This window comes from Tachysurus fulvidraco, chromosome 16 (genome assembly GCF_022655615.1).
Source record: "Tachysurus fulvidraco isolate hzauxx_2018 chromosome 16, HZAU_PFXX_2.0, whole genome shotgun sequence".
NCBI lineage: Eukaryota > Metazoa > Chordata > Actinopteri > Siluriformes > Bagridae > Tachysurus > Tachysurus fulvidraco.
In genome coordinates, this window is record NC_062533.1 from 4,619,134 (window position 1) to 4,640,030 (window position 20,897).

General features: G+C 43.0%; 2 protein-coding genes across 4 annotated transcripts in view; one reads left to right on the forward strand and one right to left on the reverse strand.

The window, feature by feature from the left end:
- Positions 1-6,635, forward strand: part of cracd (capping protein inhibiting regulator of actin dynamics) — a 33,902-nt gene extending 27,267 nt beyond the window's left edge. For all 3 annotated transcript variants that reach the window (XM_027146117.2, XM_027146119.2, XM_027146120.2), the window contains 6 exons: positions 269-430; positions 1,079-1,291; positions 1,645-3,946; positions 4,193-4,383; positions 4,640-4,799; positions 4,925-6,635. In XM_027146117.2, the coding sequence (XP_027001918.1) occupies positions 269-430; positions 1,079-1,291; positions 1,645-3,946; positions 4,193-4,383; positions 4,640-4,799; positions 4,925-5,085 (3,189 nt within the window). In that variant the 3' untranslated portion in view covers positions 5,086-6,635. The remainder of the gene's footprint in view (positions 1-268; positions 431-1,078; positions 1,292-1,644; positions 3,947-4,192; positions 4,384-4,639; positions 4,800-4,924) is intronic.
- Positions 6,636-7,135: 500 nt separating this feature from the next.
- aasdh (aminoadipate-semialdehyde dehydrogenase) lies at positions 7,136-20,883 on the reverse strand. Its single transcript, XM_027146128.2, has 14 exons — positions 20,508-20,883; positions 19,874-19,994; positions 18,486-18,799; positions 18,078-18,270; positions 17,081-17,325; positions 16,738-16,844; positions 16,283-16,452; positions 15,903-16,158; positions 15,203-15,321; positions 11,974-12,805; positions 10,246-10,409; positions 10,014-10,139; positions 7,770-7,901; positions 7,136-7,692 (listed from the first exon to the last, which is right to left on the reverse strand). The coding sequence occupies exons 1-14, from the start codon at positions 20,747-20,749 to the stop codon at positions 7,249-7,251; spliced, it is 3,465 nt and encodes a 1,154-aa protein (XP_027001929.2). The 5' UTR covers positions 20,750-20,883; the 3' UTR covers positions 7,136-7,248.
- Between the last annotated feature and the right edge of the window lie 14 nt (positions 20,884-20,897).

The window sequence follows — 20,897 nt, forward strand, 5'->3', positions numbered from 1 at the left end:
CAGAAATTAATATAATATAAACTTAGAAGTTCAAGCACTCATCAACTCCGAATCTCCCCATGAGCTGTTGGATGCCGCGCTGAGCAAAGAGCCACAAATTAACGATCTAACACAGCTGTGGAGACAAAGCTCCTACCACCCTACTACAAGGAATTCTCAACAATCACTATTTTTAAAATTTTTGTATTTTCAAATACAACCTAGCACCACTTAATCACATGTACCTCATAATATAACTGAGCTCTATATCTTGTGTTTAATCCTACAGAAGCAGATAGCTCATAATATAAAGTTCGGTCAGAAACCTCCCTCACTAAGAAAAAGTGAAGGAGACGAAGGCAGCTCGGATGAAGAAGACGTACCGAGAAGTCCGTTGCGAGTCCTGGCACAGGTGGAGCCAGAGCCACAGGACTCAGAAGCCAAGGAAAATGTAAGAAAAAGTCTTAAACATCAAAAAAAATGGACAGAATGCTCAGCTGTAAGAGAGACTAAAGCATGTACGGTACACCGAAGGTTCGTGGATGCCTGATTATCACACCCATATTTGTGTTATGAACATCTCATTCCAGATTTATTCCCCTGTTTGCTGTTTTAATGTGATCCTCTCTTCTGGGAAGGATTTCCACTAGATGTTGGATTGTGGCTGTGGGGATTTTTGTGATCATTCAGCTACAAGATCATTAGTGATGTTGGGTGAGGATGTCTGGGGTGAAGTCAGAGTTTCAGTTTATCCTAAAGGTGTTCAGTGGGCTTGAGGTTAGGGCTCAGCACTCCCATTATCGTGCTGGAACAGGTTTGTGCCTCTGAGTACCAGTAAAGGAAAATTGTAATGTTACAGCACTGTAACAACTGCAGCAAGACATTATACGTATATATACGTATGTATACAATTATATGCTTCTGACTTTCTGATAATAGTTTGAGGAAGAACCATATATGGGCGTGATGGTCAGATGGCCACATATTTTGGGCCATATCAGTTATATTGTCACTTATTAATAATCATTTCTGTACATATTCAAAAACTTTTTTGAATGTCACCGCTTTATACTGTTACTCTTTACTGTTCCATATTTAGGTTTCAGCTGGTGCCCATGATGTGGTTCAGTACAGGACCCCTGTGAAATCCCCTCGTACAAAGCGTCCTCCTCCGCCTGGTACGATTGAATCGATTAATCTAGACGCCGTTCCCCAGTCCGCTCCACGCTTGGACAACACTGCTGCCAAACATAAACTATCCGTCAAACCGAAAAACCAGCGAGTGTCGCGCAAGCACCGCAGATTCACGCAGGTAAGAAAAGAAATTCTTTGATGATGCATGGGAAGGAGGGAAAGTTTAATAACATTTTACATTTCAAAATATAAACCAAGAATTGATCTTGGAAGCAAAGGGGTCAAAAATACCATCAAACAATTGTATAGCATAAAAATAAAAAGTGTCAAAACAGCTATTGATCCATAACAGGAGACAAACAATTGGCAAGACTTTGCAATAATAGCTCCATGTTCAGCATAAATAGCATCCAACCAGGAAGTGACCAGGAAGTGATGTGCAGCAGAAGTAACACTAATAGTCCCCCCCCCCCCCCCCCCCCCCCACCCAAAAAAAAGAGAAAATCTCACGTGTTTCTTTGTCAATTTTAGGAGTATCTGGAAGTGCAGGAAGAGACAGAAGTGCGCAAACTTGCAGATGAAACAGAAGTTTGGAGAGAAGGGCATGTAAGAAGCCACTGGACCAGAGATGACCAAGAGCTTCCTGAAAAATCTAAGAAGCTGAGACTTCATGAAGAGGAGCTGGAGCATCTTGAGCTTCAGAGAATCCAGGAGCAAGAGAAACAGAGAAGGAGAGAAGAAGATAGAAGAGCTGAGGAACTGCGACTGGAACAGGAGACAATGCGCAGAAAACAGGAAGAATGTCAGCGAAGGGAGGAGGAGAAGCAGAGGCAGTGGGAAGAAAACATGAAGAAGGAAGAGGATGAAAGGAGAAAGAGGGAGGAGGAGGAGGAGGAGGAGCAACGCCTGAAGGAGCTGGAAGAGAGGAAGAGACATGAGGAAGAGGAAAGAAAAAAAAGAGAAGAAGAGAGACGGAGAGCAGAAGAAGAACGAAGACAACAAGAAATCATGGCAGAACGCCATTTCCTGGAGAAGGAAAAAAGAATGAAAGAATTGGAGGAGCAGAAAAGAAAAGAGGAAGAGGCAGAAAAACTAAGGCTTTGGGAGTTAGAGAAAAAAAAGGAGGAGGCTGAGATTAAAAGAATGGATGATGAAAAGAAAAGGAAGGAAGAGGATAAAAGAAAGAGGCAGCAAGAGGAGATGAGAGGTCCTGAGGAGCACTCAGCATCCTCTGATCCAGAGTGGAAGAGGAAAGCAGAGGAGCTGCGATGGAGGGAGATGGAAGAAAGGCAAAGACCTTTCACTTTCAAAGTGTCCTCTGGTGAGAAGCAAATCCTGTTCCAGAAGGTTAATCTAACACCAGTTACACCAGTACCGGCTCAGCAGGGAGAAGTTGCTGCTGAGATCAGGGAAGGCACCGCAGGAGTTCCTGATTCACCGACTTTATCTTCATCCCTGTATGTTCCTCACACTGCTATATTAGTGACTGGAGCTCAGCTGTGTGGTACGGCAGTGAATCTCGATCAGATAAAAGATACGGCCTGTAAGTCTCTGCTTGGTCTGTCAGAGGATAAAAAAGCCTTTGGGACACCGACAGGGAAGAACAAGACATCACCAGACCGCAAGTCTGGAAAAACCAAATCTTTAAATGAAGCTTCTTTATCTGCAGACCAGTCTAGTGCTGCTGTCCTGGCAGAGTGGGCTAGTATACGATCCAAGATTTTTAAAGGTGGCCTAGATGGAAAGTACCAGGAATACCCAGACAAACAGGTGCAGAGCCGAACGACAAGCGAAGACATCAACGAGCCACCGTTTCCTCACACTAATCTCAGGAAAACCGTGTCAGCAAGTGCTAAGTTTTCCATCACTCCAGCCAGAAAGAAGTTTGCTGACTCTAATAAAAATTCTGAGGTTTTTAGTCAGGAAGAGACAGAAAGAGGTCATGGGGAAGTACCCTCTACAGATTTGGCTCCTAGTCAGCGTCTACATTCACCTTCCTCTGCTAGTAAAAGTCAGAACAAGGGAGCAAAGATGGTCCGTATCTCAGACAGTACAGAAGAATGCAAGTTTGCCAAAGATCTCCCTTCCTTCCTGGTTCCAGGTCTGCCACATGGATCCCCGAAAGCTCTGACATCTGAAACGGGACCCTCGAGACAGCCGTTATCAGAGGACTCGGACACAAAGGATTATGGGGAACCCAGAGACCAGAATGGTGAAGAGAGGCCCTCACCATTTGGTATCAAGCTGAGGAGGACCAACTACTCCCTTCGTTTTCATAGTGAGCAATCCACAGAGAAGAGGAAGAAAAGGTATAGTGCAGGTGACAGTTTTGAAGGAGTACCAGTGCCCCTCACGTCTACTGACCAGTACTCTGAGCCTTCTGCAGTCTCTGAGAAGACCAGTATTACCTCTCCACTCGGAGAGAGTGAAATGAAATTCCAAGGAACCTCTGGTGTAGAGTCACGCTTCAGACCTGGTAGAAATGCTTCCTCTTCGGCATGTAGTGAACGTGACAAAGTCAACTCTAAGCCCCCACTTTATCAGAAACCTGCCACGTTTCCCAAACCATCCGATGGTGCCACACCTCCGCCTTCTCCCTTACCTAAACCTAGTAGAAAGACTCCTGGGGACATGCTTTCCCCAAGATCAAGTGGGCCAGAATCGCCAGTCTCCGAAGAGCACGTTGATCAAAAATTAGAGCCCTTAGAATCCATGCAGTGTCAGAGGAATTGTCAGGGTGATGATGAGCCAAAAGAAAAGAAGTCCTTCTTTCCATCCATCAGCATTCCATGGAGAGAGAAAGCAGATCGAAGGACTGAACTAATAAGAAGAGGCAAGTATAATCTTGACTTAAATGTCATCTTAAATGTCTCGAACACAAACAAATATGTGTACAAATGACATGCAATTCTATAATAGCACATGATGTACCACAATCAAAAGCTTACCGAATATCGTTCCTTCCAAAAATGGAAAAACACTGTCCGGAACATTGTTGTGGTAATTTTGCGGTCTTTGCTAAGTGTGTCTCGAGTGGCTCTTAAAGTAGATGCAAATTGTGCTCCTGTCTCCTTTACAGAAAAGCCCTCTCTGCAGAGTAGGCATTCCTTAGATAGCACACGGACACAGGAGAGGGAGACGGGACCATTATGGATCACTCTGGCTTTGCAGAAGCAGAAGGGTTTTAGAGAACAGCAGCAAAGCAGAGAGGAAAGGAAAAACCAGAGAGAAGCCAAGCTGGCTGAGAAACAAGCCAGGGACAGAGAAAGCGTAAGTCTACGAGCAACACACATATCTGTTCAACCTGTAGATCCAAGACATCAGAGCACACAGTACATGACTTCTCTCAGATTCTCTCAGAATAACCGTACATTTCAAACCACACGACTTTAAACAGACAGGCATCGGAGGTTTCTTACTACTGTGCTTGCAACTGGTTGCAGAAGTTTTCACATTATGGGATTGTTAGAAAAAAAAGTGCAGGGATCTACTATGGTACGGGAAACATCTCAGGGTTATCTTACAGGGTGGAATAGTAAGCCCTACAGAGGGGAAGGGGAATGGAAACTCCAGTACTCCAAAGGCACAAACCCCGGAAGAGAACAAGAGACCAGACACGTTACTGACTCGCTTCGATCGTCGTGACAACTTAAAGAAGGCCAACACCTTACCTACATCTGTTACAGGTGCTGTTTTTTTTTCTTTTCTGTTCATTAGTACGTCTTTCAAAAAAATACACACACGTCAAAGTCGAAAATAATAGTTAGATGTAAAATGTAATCAAGTCTATTGTACTTTTTGTTGTTTTCAGTTGAGATCGCAGACTCTACACCATCACCTCCAGCAGCAAAGGACATAACAAAGCGCTTCCCACCCAGTGACACGCCACAGGTTTCCACCGAACCAGCTTGGCTTGCTCTCGCCAAGCGTAAGGCCAAAGCATGGAGTGACTGCCCACAGATCATCAAGTGATAGGTTCATTTTGAAACAAGCTTCTAATCAGCTTGTTTATTCCCCTGGTATCATTTCACCAACTAATTACAAACTACCACAATACACACCTGGAGGAAATCTGCATTCACTTTGTGGTTGTTGGTTTTTTTTTTGGTGCCATTTCCACCCCATAAAATGGGTAGCAAGTGACATGTATAACTAAAACATTGACATTCTTCTAACATTCTAAAACGATCCATAACCACAGTTATGTTTCCGATCATGCCGCCGATTAAACATACAGTTCCGGATTCGAGAGACAGACGTGAAGAGCAAAGCATCTCAGTTGAACTCTTTTATTTATTTATTCTTTAATTCGCATTAAAGTAAAATAAAATGAAATGAAATAAAAATACAGCTTTCGATCGTATATCTTCTAGTCACGACCCAGGAATCTAAGCCCAGCAGACCTATTCCTAGCAAATCATTTGTCGGAATATATTAGGCATGCGTAGTATACAGAGAAATATTACTGAAACAAATGTCTTCTTTAACAGTTTGAGATAAACTCTTTGGGGAGTCTTTTAAGAATTCACTCAAGGGCTAAAGCTGCCCAGTAGATATCACCATGACAACTATCTTACTTCACCCCCTGATGTATTACAAGCATGGATACTGTTTTTGTATTATTATTATATATATTTTTTATTTATATAATCAAGATACCGGTCCTGCCATCTTTCAAAAATGTATTTGTTAAATTGTCTTAACACCTGTTGTCTAATATGGACAAGCTCAAATCTCATGTTTTATTTTTAGTTTTTTGTGTGAATATTTACTTATTTGATATCTTGGCCAAGATTTTCACTGTGTGACAAATGACAACTGGTCATTTAAGCCATCACCGAAAATAAGCGTTAATGATGACGGTCACTGTGTTTACTTGTGTAAATAACATACATAGTAAATGTTCTGAACAACACTTCTGTTAAACCACCAATGTTAAATCACTTAACTGGAAACCATTAAGCAAAAGAAAAGTTAACGAACTCTCTGCTTGCTCCTTGCACAGTGTTTTATGTCCTTCAGTTTCTTTGGAAATAGTTCATCTTCAACACAGACTGCTTGCTTGCTGTAATAGGTACACTGTTATCCCGTAGCTTGTCCTAGCGCTTCTCGTATCTGACATTAAAAAGCAAGTCAGTAGGAGATCAGTGCTTTATAAGGAAAGGAGGAAAAAGAAAAAAAAAACAAAAAAAAAAACGTCCTGCTGGGGGAAGACTAACCAATGACTTCGCAGAGGAAATGACACGATTCTCAGAAAGAACAACAGCTTCGAACTAATACAGAGCTTTTGGTCTTAAAACACAGCAAAAACACACCAACCCCCTGTACTTAACGTAATATTTTGTACGTATGTATGTATGTAATGTATGTAGGTATCTATGTACAGAGGTGGACTGAACCGCACTGTGTTCCTATGAAGATCCCGGAGTTCCGTCGCTTTGTTTTTAATTCGGTCCCGTGCAATCGTGTAGCGTCACAAACGGTGTTGTATGTAACATTGAAATAAAAGCAGTTTGTTGGTAGTCGCACTTTTTATTTGTTCCATTTACAAAAGGTTCTCATTAAAGTAATGAAAAACCCATTAAAGACATGGTTGATGTTCATTCATTCATTCATTCATTTTCTACCGCTTATCCGAACTTCTCAGGTCACGGGGAGCCTGTGCCTATCTCAGGCGTCATCGGGCATCGAGGCAGGATACCCCCTGGACGGAGTGCCAACCCATCACAGGGCACACACACACACACTCTCATTCACTCACACACTACGGACAATTTTCCAGAGATGCCATTCAACCTACCATGCATGTCTTTGGACCGGGGGAGGAGACCGGAGTACCCGGAGGAAACCCCGAGGCACGGGGAGAACACGCAAACTCCACACACACAAGGCGGAGGCGGGAATCAAAGGTGTGAGGCAAACGTGCTAACCACTAAGCCACCGTGCCCCCTCATGGTCGATGTCTTGATTTGAAATGCCTGTTTTTGACCCTAATTATAACTTAGGAAATATTACCAAATAATACGGACATTTGTACAATTTTATTTATAGAGTTTTATACGTACATTATATTACAGCCATTTACACATTTCATCTGTAAAACATTTTACACTTGAGAGAAGCGTAGTCTAGGACTTATTCTATCCTGCTAGTCAGTTCCAAGCAGTACACGTAATCATTCCGACATCCCACGACTAAAGCATGACCCCACATGACAGGAGAAGAAAAGAGTTCTCCAGGTAAAACGAAAGAGGCTTTCCGTGTTCCCTGTTCCCCATCTAGTACCCACAAGGTTCCGTCAGTCGAAGCCGCGGCTACCAGGGTTCTCAAGCCCCAAGGAGATCCGTCGAAAACAAACGGACTGGAATACACCTTGCCTGAGGTTTGGAATCGCCATAGTAGCGACCCGTTAGCAGAGTTGATGCAGTATACAGAGGAATCGTGCGACCCACAAAAAACAGCTGAACAAGACGGTGATAATGTCGTGCAAACGTCATCGATTCTCTGGTTGATTAAAGGTGGCGGTGAGGTTAGGCATGGCGATGAGAAGACGGGTCCATCGGTCAGAAAATCCCATAACTGAGGAGAGTTAATTAAAGTAATTAAAAAGTTCACTGACATCTCTATAGAAACTTTTTCCATATACATTCTCTTACCACATTTCCATCATGGCTTAATGCAATGATGCGTCCGTTCACTGAACCCACGCAGACGCAGGAGTCAGAACACGAAGGAGAGGAGAAAAATGGAACATCGGTGGAATATGTCCACAAGACTGTACCATTGTCCTATAAAACAAAACAAATTAAATATTTAAACGGCTTTTTATTGTTTTGATGTTTGTCACACTTTAAATGGTTCAGATCATCAAACAAATGTAAATATTAGTCAAAGATAACACAAGTAAACACAATGTGCAGTTTTTAAATGGAGGTTTTATTAAAGAAAAACAAAATCCAATCCTACATGTCCCTGTGTGAAAAAGTGCCCCTAAACTGGTTGGACCGCCAAACCTCTCATCTTTGTAGAATTGTTGTAATTCTGCCACATTGGAGAGTTTTTGTGCATGAGCTACCTTTTTACTGTCACGCCACAGCATCTGAATAGGATTCGGGTCAGGACGTTGACTCGGCCACTCCAAAGTCTTTATTTTGTTTTTCTTCAGCCAGTCAGAGGTGGACTTGCTGGTGTGTTTTGGATCATTGTCTTGCTGCAGAACCCAAGTTCACTTCAGCTTGAGGTCAGGAACAGATTGCCGCACATTTTCCTTCGGAAGTCTTCCAGTTCTTGAACAGCAAAACAGCCCATCACACTACCACCACCATATTTTACTTTTGGTATGATGTTCTTTTTCTTAAATGCAGTGTTACTTTTACAAGCTCACCTTTCCTCTCGTCGGCTCACACGGTATTTTCCCAAAAGTCTTGGGGATCATCAAGATGTTTTCTGGCAAATCTGAGACGAGCCTTTATGTTCTTTTTAGTCAGCAGTGGTTTTTGTCTTTTAGCTCTGCCATGCAGGTCATTTTTGCTCAGTCTAATGTAATGAACACTGACCTTAACTGAGGCAAGTGAGGCCTGCAGTTCTTTGGATATTGTTGTGGGGACTTTTGTGACATCTTGGATAAGTCGTCGCTGCGCTCTTGGGGTAGTTTTGGTCGGCCGGCCACTCCTGGGAAGGTTCACCACTGTTCCCTGTTTTCGCCATTTGTGTATAATGGCTCTCACTTGCGTCTTTTCCTCCGATAAGAACCGGGTGCTGGTTCAGAGCTAGTGCTTGTTCAAAGTTGGTTCCACTGGCAAACCTTCCTTCTAAGAACCGATTTGCCTTTCCACAGGCTAGAGAGCCATCACAGCGCCGAGTGTGACGTCACTGTATACGTGTCACGTGTCCCAGCAACTTTAGCGCAGCAGCGGCAAACACAAACACAACAACAACAATGGCGGATGTTGCTTTACTGTTAATGCTCATGGCTTTGTGAACCTACATTGGCATCCAAACACGGCGAATAAAACGTGTACGTGCGGCTCCGTGTAATCTGTATAAACGGAGGTTGTAATCGCTAAAGTACATAACGTTATTTTATCATTAACACAGATAAAATGTAGCCTTAGCATGTAGCTACCTACTATCATGTGTGCTGATAATGTATCATATCATGGTAAAGTAAAAGTGTATTAAACATTAGTATACTTAAGGTACATTATCAAATGCGCTAACAGTAGCCCCGCCCACAGCCCCGCCAACAAGCTGTTCTGAAGTCTAGACCAGCAACGTTTTGGTGCTACTTAAGAACCACTTTTCCTGGTTCGGAGCCGGTGCTTTGGCGGTCGAAACAGAAAGAACTGGTACTAAATTAGGCTCTGGCTCCGGACCAGCACTCAAACTGCCTCGGTGGAAAAGGGGCAACTGTGGTTTGCCGAGTCCCAAAGCTTTAGTAATGGCTTTATAATCTTTTCCAGCCTGGTAGATCTCAATTACTTTCTTTCTCATTTGTTCCTGAATTTCTTTGGATCTCGGCATGATGTGTAGCTTTCGAGGATCTTTTGGTTTACTTCACTGTCAGTCAGGTCTTATTTAAGTGATTTCTTGATTGCAAACAGGTGTGGCAGTAATCAGGCCTGGGTGTGGCTAGAGAAATTGAACTTAGGTGTGATAGACCACAGTTATGTTTTAATGGGGGGCCAAAACTTTTTCACACAGGGCCATGTAGATTGTGTTTTCCCTTAATAATACAAACCTTCAATTGAAAACTGCATGTAGTGTTTACTTGTGTTATTTTTGACTAATATTTAGATTTGTTTGATCTTAAACATAAAAGTGTGACAAAAAAAAAAACAGGAAGGGGGCAAACACTTTTTTTTACACCACTGTATATAAAAAGAAGGCTCGATAATCACCGGATTGAGGCAATGGAGCTGTCCTCTTAGTGTGGCCGAGTATAGCCGTCTGGGTGAGGAGTGGACACAGGGGGAAGAAAACACCGCACCACCGCCACAATAGTGCTTCCACACACACTGCTTCATCTTAAACACACGAGATCAACAAACATGATATTAAAAACAAGCAGTCTTTGAAAACACCAAATGATATTCACTGAAGTATTAAGTAGATGATAACAGCAGTCTGTACCAGAGGTTCTAACGCGTAGACATGTCCATCATGGGAACCGATGATAATCAGGCCGGTATGAGGGTCTACAGCAGGGGAACTTTTCACTGCGTCTCCCGTCTTAAACACCCAATGTGTCTCTCCCGAGTCCGTGCTCAGAAAATACACCTGTCCATCATAACACCCTGAGAACAGAGGCCTGGCATAAGACCATCAACAGTAGTAGGAGCTATTTGTTCACCTAATATTAGCACGGTCAAATCCATCAGCTTTAATAATCCAGGCTTTAACAAATTCATAATAAGTGTCTTCTGATCTTAATGCTTCTCTTAACTCTCATGTTCTTCCTACGGACAATAAACAGTGCATAAATTCACTAACATGTAAGTATTTAAAATATGCACCTATCTGTATCATAGGGGGTTTTTTACACCTGGTCACTTCAGGCGTTTTCTGTGATCAGATAGCTATCCGTTGGTAAAAAGACCAGGTCTGAAGGTCTAACGTTTTCGAGACGGATATAAATCCGATCGCTCAAACCCCTTCAGGAGGTGGTCTGGGACGCGTTTCAGATGAAACTGGACAGGTGTAAATGAATGTGGTTGTTCAAGCCACATACGTCAGCGCTAAACTCCTCCCAAACGGAAGTACGTCATTCGCAGGTGACTCACGAGTCGTGCATCGCGCCAGAAACAAATAAATGTAAATGCTGTTTTTTGTAGCATAACCATCATAAGTTTTTTCGTCGTCTTTTAGATTGCATTCTGAAAACCGCATACACCAAAGCGTGTTCCATTTCAATTACCCCGGAAATGAGGTAAAATATATTAGCATTTTGGGCAGGAGTAGAAAGATCGGATCGATATCCGATTCGCCGAGACGCGTTTATGTGGCCTGATGTAAATGGAACAGTTTTAACAAATCAGATAGCTATCGGGTCAGAGACAACACACGAAGTGACCGGTTGTAAAAAGACTCCTAAATATAAACTTTCCAACGTTCAATAAATGTCTCTTAAAATGCTTCTCATGCTACGTTGACACGTACAGCGACACACAGTGACAAAGCAACTGGAGATCATTCATTTTCAATGGGAACTGGTGGCTTACTGTGCGTAACAGTGAGCCTCGGTGACTAGATGTGGGCGTGTCCATATCAGCAACATGACAATGCTGAGAAAAGCTTACCTTTATCTAAATACGGAGAGACCCCGTGAAGGGACTACCGATGGGAGTCAAGACCGTCGAGGTCATGTGATCCATGCGAAAGAGCAAACACTGCTTCTCCTGATAGGATGCAGATAATCGCTGCTGAGTTTTATACACAAACACCAAATCTCCATGCAGAATGATTCATTTTAGAAGTCAGAAAACTGATTTGTTGTCAAGTCAAATGTTAGTTGCTCCACCTGCTGTTCAACGATATTAAGAGTAGGAGTAAGACCGCCTACTGACGACTTCATAGTACAGAGTCTGGCGACTTGCAGAGATAAAATATCACTGTACGTGTCAACGTGGTTCTAGATAATCTTAAACTCTAATATGCTATATTGCGGAAACAGAAACTACATTCCTCCAGATGTGCACTTGAATGGGTACGAATACAAAATGGGGGTTGTGTGATCAAAACTTAATGAGCCAAAGATGAATAATCAAGTTTTTGGATAAACAAGACATTAGGGTCAAAAATCAAGCCGTTCGTTTTAATACTGAATATAAGTGAAGAAAAAACTCGTTTCTAATTACAAACCTACTGCCACCAGGGTCCCACATTTTGAGACAGCAGCAGAAGACTCCAGTCTGTCCCCTAACACACGCTCCCACACCACCGCTCCACTGCTGAGGTCCAGAGCCTGCAGTCTGTGTGAGTGAGAGCCGATAAACACAGTGGCTCGCTCAGGACCAACCAGTAGCGCTGGTGAAGCGTCCACACATCTGCCCGTGTCAGAACTCCAACACATCCGCAGGCCCAAAATTTGATTGTCTTTTCTAATGCCTGCTTGTGAAGTAACACCACTGCTTTGTCCATCCCATGATGGTGTAACGTAAATGTCCGTAGATCTTACAGAACAACTGCTCGTGGCTACAAGACTTGATTTGTTAATAGATAAAGGGCTGAGATCAGCACTCGGATACTCCTCTTGTATCCTGTCCATGCTGACACTCAGTCCTTTTGGATTTCTGTTTGGAAAGTAATCCCAAGATACAACTCCAGCTCTACGAACAACTACAAATCTCTTCCTGCTGCTCTCTGAGGACGTCTCCGGTGGCAAAATCCCCTCAGGACCAAAGTTCGTCTCAGCTTCTGTGTGAAATCTCCTCTTATTCAAAACAACAGATGCAGAATCTTCAGACAGTCTCTTGCCTGATGTCTTCATAGGATTTTGGTGGGTTGCGGTGATGTGTTTCAGGACATCTGAAAAAGAGCCATCTAGGATGACCTCCAGCAGACCTACAGAAGAGGTTTCCATGGAAACCGTGATGTAATCCAAGAGGCGCAGGGCTTGGAGAGAATCCCCGCCGCTTAACATGAAGTGTGCATCGTCTGTGACAACCTCGTCATCACAAAGTCCTAGACATTCCTATCACACACACACACACACACACACACACACACACACACACACACACACACACACACAATATCAAGGACAAAAAAAGCCTCTTATACCCGAGTTTCATCTGAATTAATCACAAAAAATGAAACATTTATCAACATCTGATTTTTGACCAGGACACCCGAGACAAACAAACTGGGAAAAACAGTTGCAAAAAAGTGGAGGCATGGTTTAACAGGAGTGTAGAAGGAGGGTATAATCCCTCAAGATCTAAATTGTGCCACGCCATTTGCCCTGTCCCCGGGTGACTAACATGCGGAGTGCCAACGGGGTACACATCAGGCCTTGGTGATTGTAGCTGCTTAAAGGCGGGGTCTCGGATGTTTGAAAGCCAATGTCGACATTTGAAATCACCAAAACAAACACGCCCCTAACACAAATAAGCCCCACCCCTGTATTGATAGCTCCGCCCACACATACATACGTAACCCAGGCAACTAATGGAAAGAAACGTGTCTTTATCATAGCTGAAGGGAAGAACGATACGATTGCAGATAAACAAACAAGCAAAAATGACACACAAGCATAATCATGTAAAGGACAAAGGCATATATTAGTTCTGTGTAACAAAGCAAAACCAACGTTACTCACCTATCGAGAAGGAAAAAAGCGCCTCGGCGTCTTAAGTAAAGTCAGCCACATATTCACAGGTCGGAGTTTCCCGAGTCAATAACTCCTGAGCTAAACGCTGTTACTACACAAAACACAGTTGTAGCTGCCTCTCTACATTACTACGATAGAAAAGAGGTGTTATTTGTGTAGTAACAGCGTTTAGCTCAGGAGTTATTGACTCGGGAAACTCCAATCTGTGAATATGTGGCCAACTTCCTGCTCCTTCAGTTCTCTCCAGCGCTGGAAAGCTGATCCTATATTAACACGTCCTACTTCTTGCCTTATCGTAAGTCTTTCTTCGCTTTCTTTCTTTGTTTTTATCCTCCATGTCAATGTTAAACCCGCTTTCTGCTAATGTCACACATGCGCACTGAACACTCTCCCCTGAACTTAACACAAGCCCCACCCCTTTCTGCTCATTGGCTACACGTTTGTTTTGATGCTTGTTTTGATTTTTGTTTATTATTTAGCCCGACTCAGTTTTCTGAAGCAGTCCCTGCCTTTAATTACGACTGCTTGTCGACTCTGATCAACCGAGGCTTCGTTTAAGATTGCATTGGACAGTAGTGATGGTCGGGTGAATTCAGAAGAACATATGCACTTATCTTGTGGAGACTAAAATCCTAGAATAAATTATATGTGCTGGCTAGTCCTTGTATTTTCCAACCAGAAACTTTAGGCACCGATTAGCCACGGTTTACTCAGTTAGCACTAGTTTTAGGAATGTCCTATTCTGACCTGTAAAGCAGTTCACAGTGTGCACGTGACTGTGGCAGACATCTTCCGGGTGCATCACACAGTACCGACTAAGAGGAGAGGACAGGGGACTCCAGCAGGACCTTCTCATCACAGAGCCACCAGCAGTCCTGAGTGCCTCTGGTTCACTTGCATCAATCAGGTGACAAAAATCGATAGAGAGAATGTTTCATGGGCATGTTAACATTCCTTATTGACGCGGTTTAGTTGTCACGTCATGACAACTAAACCGATGAAGTAATAATCCTGCCGTTGGTTCCAGACATTCACAGGGAAATGATTTTCTATACAATTCCTTTAGTTTGTTTATGTTTGGTTGTGCATTCTCAGTGACGTGCATCAATTGTGTGCATCTTGCTTTGAATGTCAGCTGGTGAATCCATCAACTACCACAAACTAACCAGAGTGCCCTCTTCCCCTTATTATGGAGGATGGACATGGGGAGAATTAATGAGTTATGGATCTTTATAGAGAATGATGGAGTTATGGATCATTTCTTCACATCTGTGCATCCTGAAGCAGTGTCTCAGTAAAAGCATGGCTGAGCGAGTGTTTTTGGCCTGATGGTGATGGTGGATGAAGCACATCTGTAATTTATTTGAACACATCTGTACTTTGTTTTCTCTGCATGGGACTCAGAGTGTTTGTGTGTTTTTGTGTGTTGATGTGATCAAAACAAAAGCCCACGCCAGGGCTGTAAAATGTTTGCTACTCGAGATTCATTACAAAAGCTTGTTTACGCTTTAACGTAAGATCGGCTGAGTTACGTGAGACACACACTACTGAGATTGTTACAATAATCCCACAAAAACACTGATTCTGAGTCTGATTCACTCTGGAAGTTGTCACAGTACGGAATACTGACTTTACCGGCTCTTTCACAAAACCTACCTGAGGATTTAACCATTTAAATCATTTATAATATAAGTTTGTCATGTATTTTAGATTATAAAGATTTTGGTTGGTCATCCAAGCAATAAGTCATCTCCGTACCTTCCATAGTGCTTGAAGTCTTTCTCTCATAGTTTCCATGTCTCTTGTTTTGTTGTGCTTCCCATTAACCTCTTTCTGTCTCTCATACATCCTCATCAGCTTCTCCATGGCCACTTTACCTAATGAATACACAATTCAACACAAGCATGAGAGAGATTTTTGTCCTAGACGGCTTCATCTTCACTGCAGAAAGGGAACAAATCCGTAACTCATTACAAAGAAATGTGTTCCAACATTCATTCATTCATTCATTTTCTACCGCTTATCCGAACTTCTCGGGTCACGGGGAGCCTGTGCCTATCTCGGGCGTCATCGGGCATCGAGGCAGGATACACCCTGGACGGAGTGCCAACCCATCACAGGGCACACACACTCTCTCATTCACTCACACACTATGAACAATTTTCCAGAGATGCCAATCAACCTACCATGCATGTCTTTGGACCGGGGGGAGGAAACCGGAGTACCCGGAGGAAACCCCCGAGGCACGGGGAGAACATGCAAACTCCACACACACAAGGCGGAGGCGGGAATCGAACCCCCAACCCTGGAGGTACGAGGCGAACGTGCTAACCACTAAGCCACCGTGCACCCCTATGTGTTCCAACATGCAAGGCTTTTTTATTTTTATGAGGCATGCGGCAATAAAACGATACTGTGATTTACACAAGGAAAGAAAAAAAAAAAAAACACAGTGTACCGTGATTAGTTAGCGGCAAAGCAGGGATCAGTAATACGGTATCTGGAATGCTGTGATTGAGCACAAGTTGCGACAGCCCTCGACGCACTTCCGTCTCAACACGCATGTTTTCATTGTCCATGTGCTGTTCTTGGTTGCTGCTCTGTTCAGATGACCTGGTTCTTGTGTCAATTTTGGGCACCACAAAAGCCACCAATCTGCTACTCTTGTGTAGTCCGACCACACCAGCTTCTACCTGAGGCAGGCTTTCCATGGCCTGTCATGGAGAAGACACATTACAATACAGAACAGTGGGTAGATGAAGATAGACTGATGAAGGCTTTGTTCTTTTATACGAAGCTCAAGATACATTCTTGATATTTTCACTACGGGTATCTCACCTGCTGTAAAGCATCCAAATGTAGCACCTGACCATGACGTTTGACCAGTCGGTCCTTCCTACCCAAGTAAAAGAGGTGCGAATTCTGCACCATCACCCAGTCTCCTGTAGCACGCATCACTCCTTCGGTAGCAGTCTCATCGTCTAGCAAGCATACCCGCTCCTGACCGCCTGCAACGCAGTTCAAATACACACTCAAATACTTCTGCTAACATGCAGGATTACACGCAGAACTCATTGGTGCTACACTTGTACAGTCCTTTATTTTACAAACATCTGTGCCTGAAATACCCCCAAACTTTACTCCAAACTGGAAGATCAGTCCCAAAATCTCATCTGCTGCTTACGATGATTGTTGGGAAAATAATTCTCCCTATTATTATTATTATTATTATTATTATTAATTATTATATATATAATATATTAATAATTATATATATTAATATATATTATTACCTATAAAGACTTGTCCCTCTCCTTCAGTGACCAGACGTCCATTCTCGTCTCTCACTTCCACAGCAGTGTCCATAAGCGCTTCCCCCAGAGGCACAGATTCACCGTCCCTGTCAAATACGACACTCTAAATTACCCACAATGCACTGCGCTAAATGCAGTTTCAGCTTGCGTATCTCAAAGTACTTTACACCTTGTTCAGCACTTTATCTCGTATAATACACTTTAAATTATGCCTCTAAAAGCTCAGGGAAACTTCTAAATGTGAAGAGAAACGTTCATCGTTGATATATTACTAATGACACACTCCTGTAGTAAAGATCAGTAGAAGTCAAGCAGTATTCACGTGTGGTTTGAGGAGACTGTGAGATCGTCTGGCAGTTTGTAGTAACAAGCCCAACAGGAAACCTCTGTGGTGCCGTAGAGATTAAAAATATGCGTCTTGTTGCCTGCTTGTCTCCAGCTGTTGAGGAGGAATAGCGATGGACAAACCTCTCCCCCCAAAGCCAACACCCTCAACGAGGAGCCTGCACTGAGTATCTCCTCCTGCAGGACACGTCCCCCAAAGCGCCTCATTAGAGTCGGAGTGGCCTGATGAACAAACGAGACTAAAATGAGAATTTCATCCAGCAAGAAGAAGAAGAAGAAGAAGGATATTTTATAATATTTATAATTTACTACATTTACAATGCAACTTGTGTGAACGGGTGTTTCAGCTTAGTTAAAATAAGTTACATAAAAACAATAATGCTTAGTAATTTAAAGAAAACTAAATCAGATGTGGAGGGCACGGTGACTTAGTGGTTAGGACGTTCGCCTCACACCTCCAGGGTCGGGGGTTCGATTCCCGCCTCCGCCTTGTGTGTGTGGAGTTTGCATGTTCTCCCCGGCCTCGGGGGTTTCCTCCGGGTACTCCGGTTTCCTCCCCCCGGTCCAAAGACATGCATGGTAGGTTGATTGGCATCTCTGGGAAATTGTCCGTAGTGTGTGAGTGTGTGAGTGAATGAGTGTGTGTGTGTGTGTGTGAGTGAATGAGAGTGTGTGTGTGTGCCCTGCGTTGGGTTGGCACTCCATCCAGGGTGTATCCTGCCTCGATGCACGATGACGCCTGAGATAGGCACAGGCTCCCCGTGACCCGAGGTAGTTCCGATAAGCGGTAGGAGACGAATGAATGAATGAATGAATGAATGAATGAATATCAGCTGAAATCTTGAAAAGCTCTTTCATCTCTAGCTTTAGAAATATCTGCTGTGTTTTTTTCATTAATGAAGCTGATGCTAGCTTTTGGATTAGTTCAAGCTTGAGTAACTCCCTGAAATGGAAATGTTCTTGTAGACACTGACCTGGAAAACAGTGGTGGCGTTTCGTCTGAACAACACATTAGCTAGTCGCGCAGGCATCCTTCTCACAACGGAGGGAACCATCAGAAGACAAGCTCCAGAAGCCAGGGCCAAGAACATCTCCACCACCGAAGGGTCGAAGGTTAAAGGTGAAGCGAGGAACACGACATCATCCGAGGTCATCTGAAATAAAGAGCTGAAGAGATCGAAATTTTAGCAGCTCACAGTCAACAAGTTTATATGGCGGAAAGATCAAACAGACAACATGGCAAAATAATTATAGCAACATCTGGCAATGATAAAATCATTGCTCAGATAGGGTTTTTCATGGTAGTCACGTAAAAGTAAACGTTATAAAGCTATTCATGCCTTTTATTATGTGTAAAATACAGAGCTCTCAGGTAAACTCACCCGAGATGTACTATGTTAGGCACAATACACTTGTGAGGAACCTTTACTATTTTAGGAAGCCCAGTTGTTCCAGATGTGTGCAGAACATACGCCAACTCTTCCGCCTGCTCTTTCTTTTCACGATCATCAGCACTGAGACCCTGCTTTTCCTCCTGCTCGGTATTTAATGGCAGATTATCTTCCGTTGGCCGACTTTCGCTTGCTACAGGCAGTGTTGGTGGATTTTTGTGAAGCTTTACTAACGTAAGCTTAAGCGTTGACCAGACTTCAAACACTTCGACTGACAGTAGACTGGAAAAGGCACTCTGAAATTGCTGAACAAAAAGAAAAAGGTAGGAAAAGGTGAAGAAGGAAAAAAAAAGTCAAAAGTAAAACCTGCTTTTAGGGTTTTTATATTTGCATATAAATAACTTTCAAGCTGCTTCACATGCAGAGCCCCAGAAAAAAAAAGAATACTCAAATGTCTTTCTGTGAGCTTGTGTGGTCCAACAACCATGTATAGAGTGTAATTGTTAGGCAGCAGTGATAGACACACTTTTCCCAGTTCAAATGTAGATTAAAAACTCTTTAGTCAGGTGTAATCCCATAATATTGTGCACTATTACATCAGACTTGCACATTTTTATGAACAGCAGATATGTTAATCCCTCTCCACTGCTTCTCTCTTTCTACCCATCCCGAGGCATCCAGACATTGTACCAGCTCCGATCGTCTTCGTGCGATGGAGATTTTGGACCTCCACTGAGACGAGGCCGACTCTGTGAAGATCCTGAGACATCTACAGATCTACCAGCTCCAGTTGGACTCTGTGATACTAAAGACGAGATGTGAACTCCATGTGATCCTTACACCAATACAACAATTGTCTGACTGTATATTTGTAATAACACCCTCCAGTGTCACCCAGATGAGGATGAGGTTCCCCTTTGAGTCCGATTCCTCTCAATGTCTATTGTAAAAAGCGCTATACAAATAAACTTGAATTGAATTGTTGTGTCAACACCGAGAACAACGGTTACTATAAAGTATTTTACTATTAAAATGTGTGTGTGTAAAGTATATGGTTTAGGCATATAGCTTGGGATTTATCAATTAACCAATCAATCACTCACATAAACTAAACAAACATTTTTGTCACATATGTAAAATTCAGTGTTACAGCTATTACACTACAGGGATGGAGCTGAATAACAAAACCTATCTAAGTTAAAATGTCCAGATTGAGAGCAAAGCCTCTTTCTGTGTTCACTTAAATTCACTTTAAGAAGAACTGAGAATAGTTTGTTTAAAAAAAAAAAAGATATGTGGAATAACACCGTAAATGCCTTTCCTGTTCATTTCATTCTAGTTAGTTATACAGTAGCTCAAAATCTAAAGGTACTCAGTACCTGCAGCAAAGTGCTCTGTATCAAGCAGAACTTCAAATGACATCTGTCCATTATTCTCAAGGTAAGCAGAGGTGGTGAGAGCGGGTCCAGGGGGACATAAGCAGCAGGCACCTGCAGGACACTGACCAGTGAAGAGACCGTGACTTAGAGGGAAACTGAAGCAATAATGTGAGTTGAAAAATTCGGCTCATCATGTTTACACAGAATGTGCATAATATGGCCAAAATGATGTGGACACCTGAGCAATCACACCAAAGTGAATGTTTGTTGTTATAATAAGCTCAATTCATACAGGGGGGCTTTCCACCAGATGTTAGAGTGTGTCTGTGGGGATTTGAGTATTGTGTATTAGTGAGATCTAGAATGAGGAGGTCTGGGGTGCAGTCAGTGTTCCAGTTCATCCCAAAAGGGGTCAGTGGGGTTGAGTCAGAGTCAGTTCTCAGTGCAGGACAGTCTAGTTCCTCCACTCTAACATTAACACACCATGTCTTCATGTCAGCTCACTTTGTGCACAGAGAAAAGGATTACATCCTATGCAATTGTTCTCCAACAGTTTTGGGGAAGAACCAAATCTGGATGTGATGTCAAGTGTCCACATACTTTTATCCATATAGTGTATCACAGACTCACATACCCAAAGATCCAGACCGGAAGGAAGATGTTCACATCACAGAACACACCGAAAACCTTTTCATTCTTCCCTTCTGTTCCTTGCAGATTTGTGCACAGCTCGTTTCCCAGAGCTACGAGTTCATCATATGTCAGGTGAAGAGCAGGAGACGCGCCGGTGTCGAAAACAGCAGCACGATTAGAGCCGTGATTAACAGCAGCCTCGTGCACCATCGCGTGTAAACTCTTCATGATTACACCGTTCATCCGCCGGTAACCAATTTAAAATCCAATGTAAAACATCTCGTTTTTAAAATGAACCATAACACGAAAACGCTATGACAGCTCCAAAACATACGCATGGCGTCGCGTAGAAATGACGTAAAATCACGTTCTCTCCAAACCGCCAATCAGT

What these genes read in the sequence shown, in the direction of transcription:
- aasdh (XM_027146128.2), bottom strand. Translation starts at nt 20,749, where the DNA reads ATGAACGGTGTAATCATGAAGAGTTTACACGCGATGGTGCACGAGGCT. An exon ending in CTTCCGGTCTGGATCTTTGG is followed by an intron (nt 19,995 to 20,507) that starts GTATGTGAGTCT and finishes TTCACTGGTCAG; the next exon opens with TGTCCTGCAGGTGCCTGCTG. An exon ending in TCTACGCGTTAGAACCTCTG is followed by an intron (nt 10,140 to 10,245) that starts GTACAGACTGCT and finishes CGTGTGTTTAAG; the next exon opens with ATGAAGCAGTGTGTGTGGAA.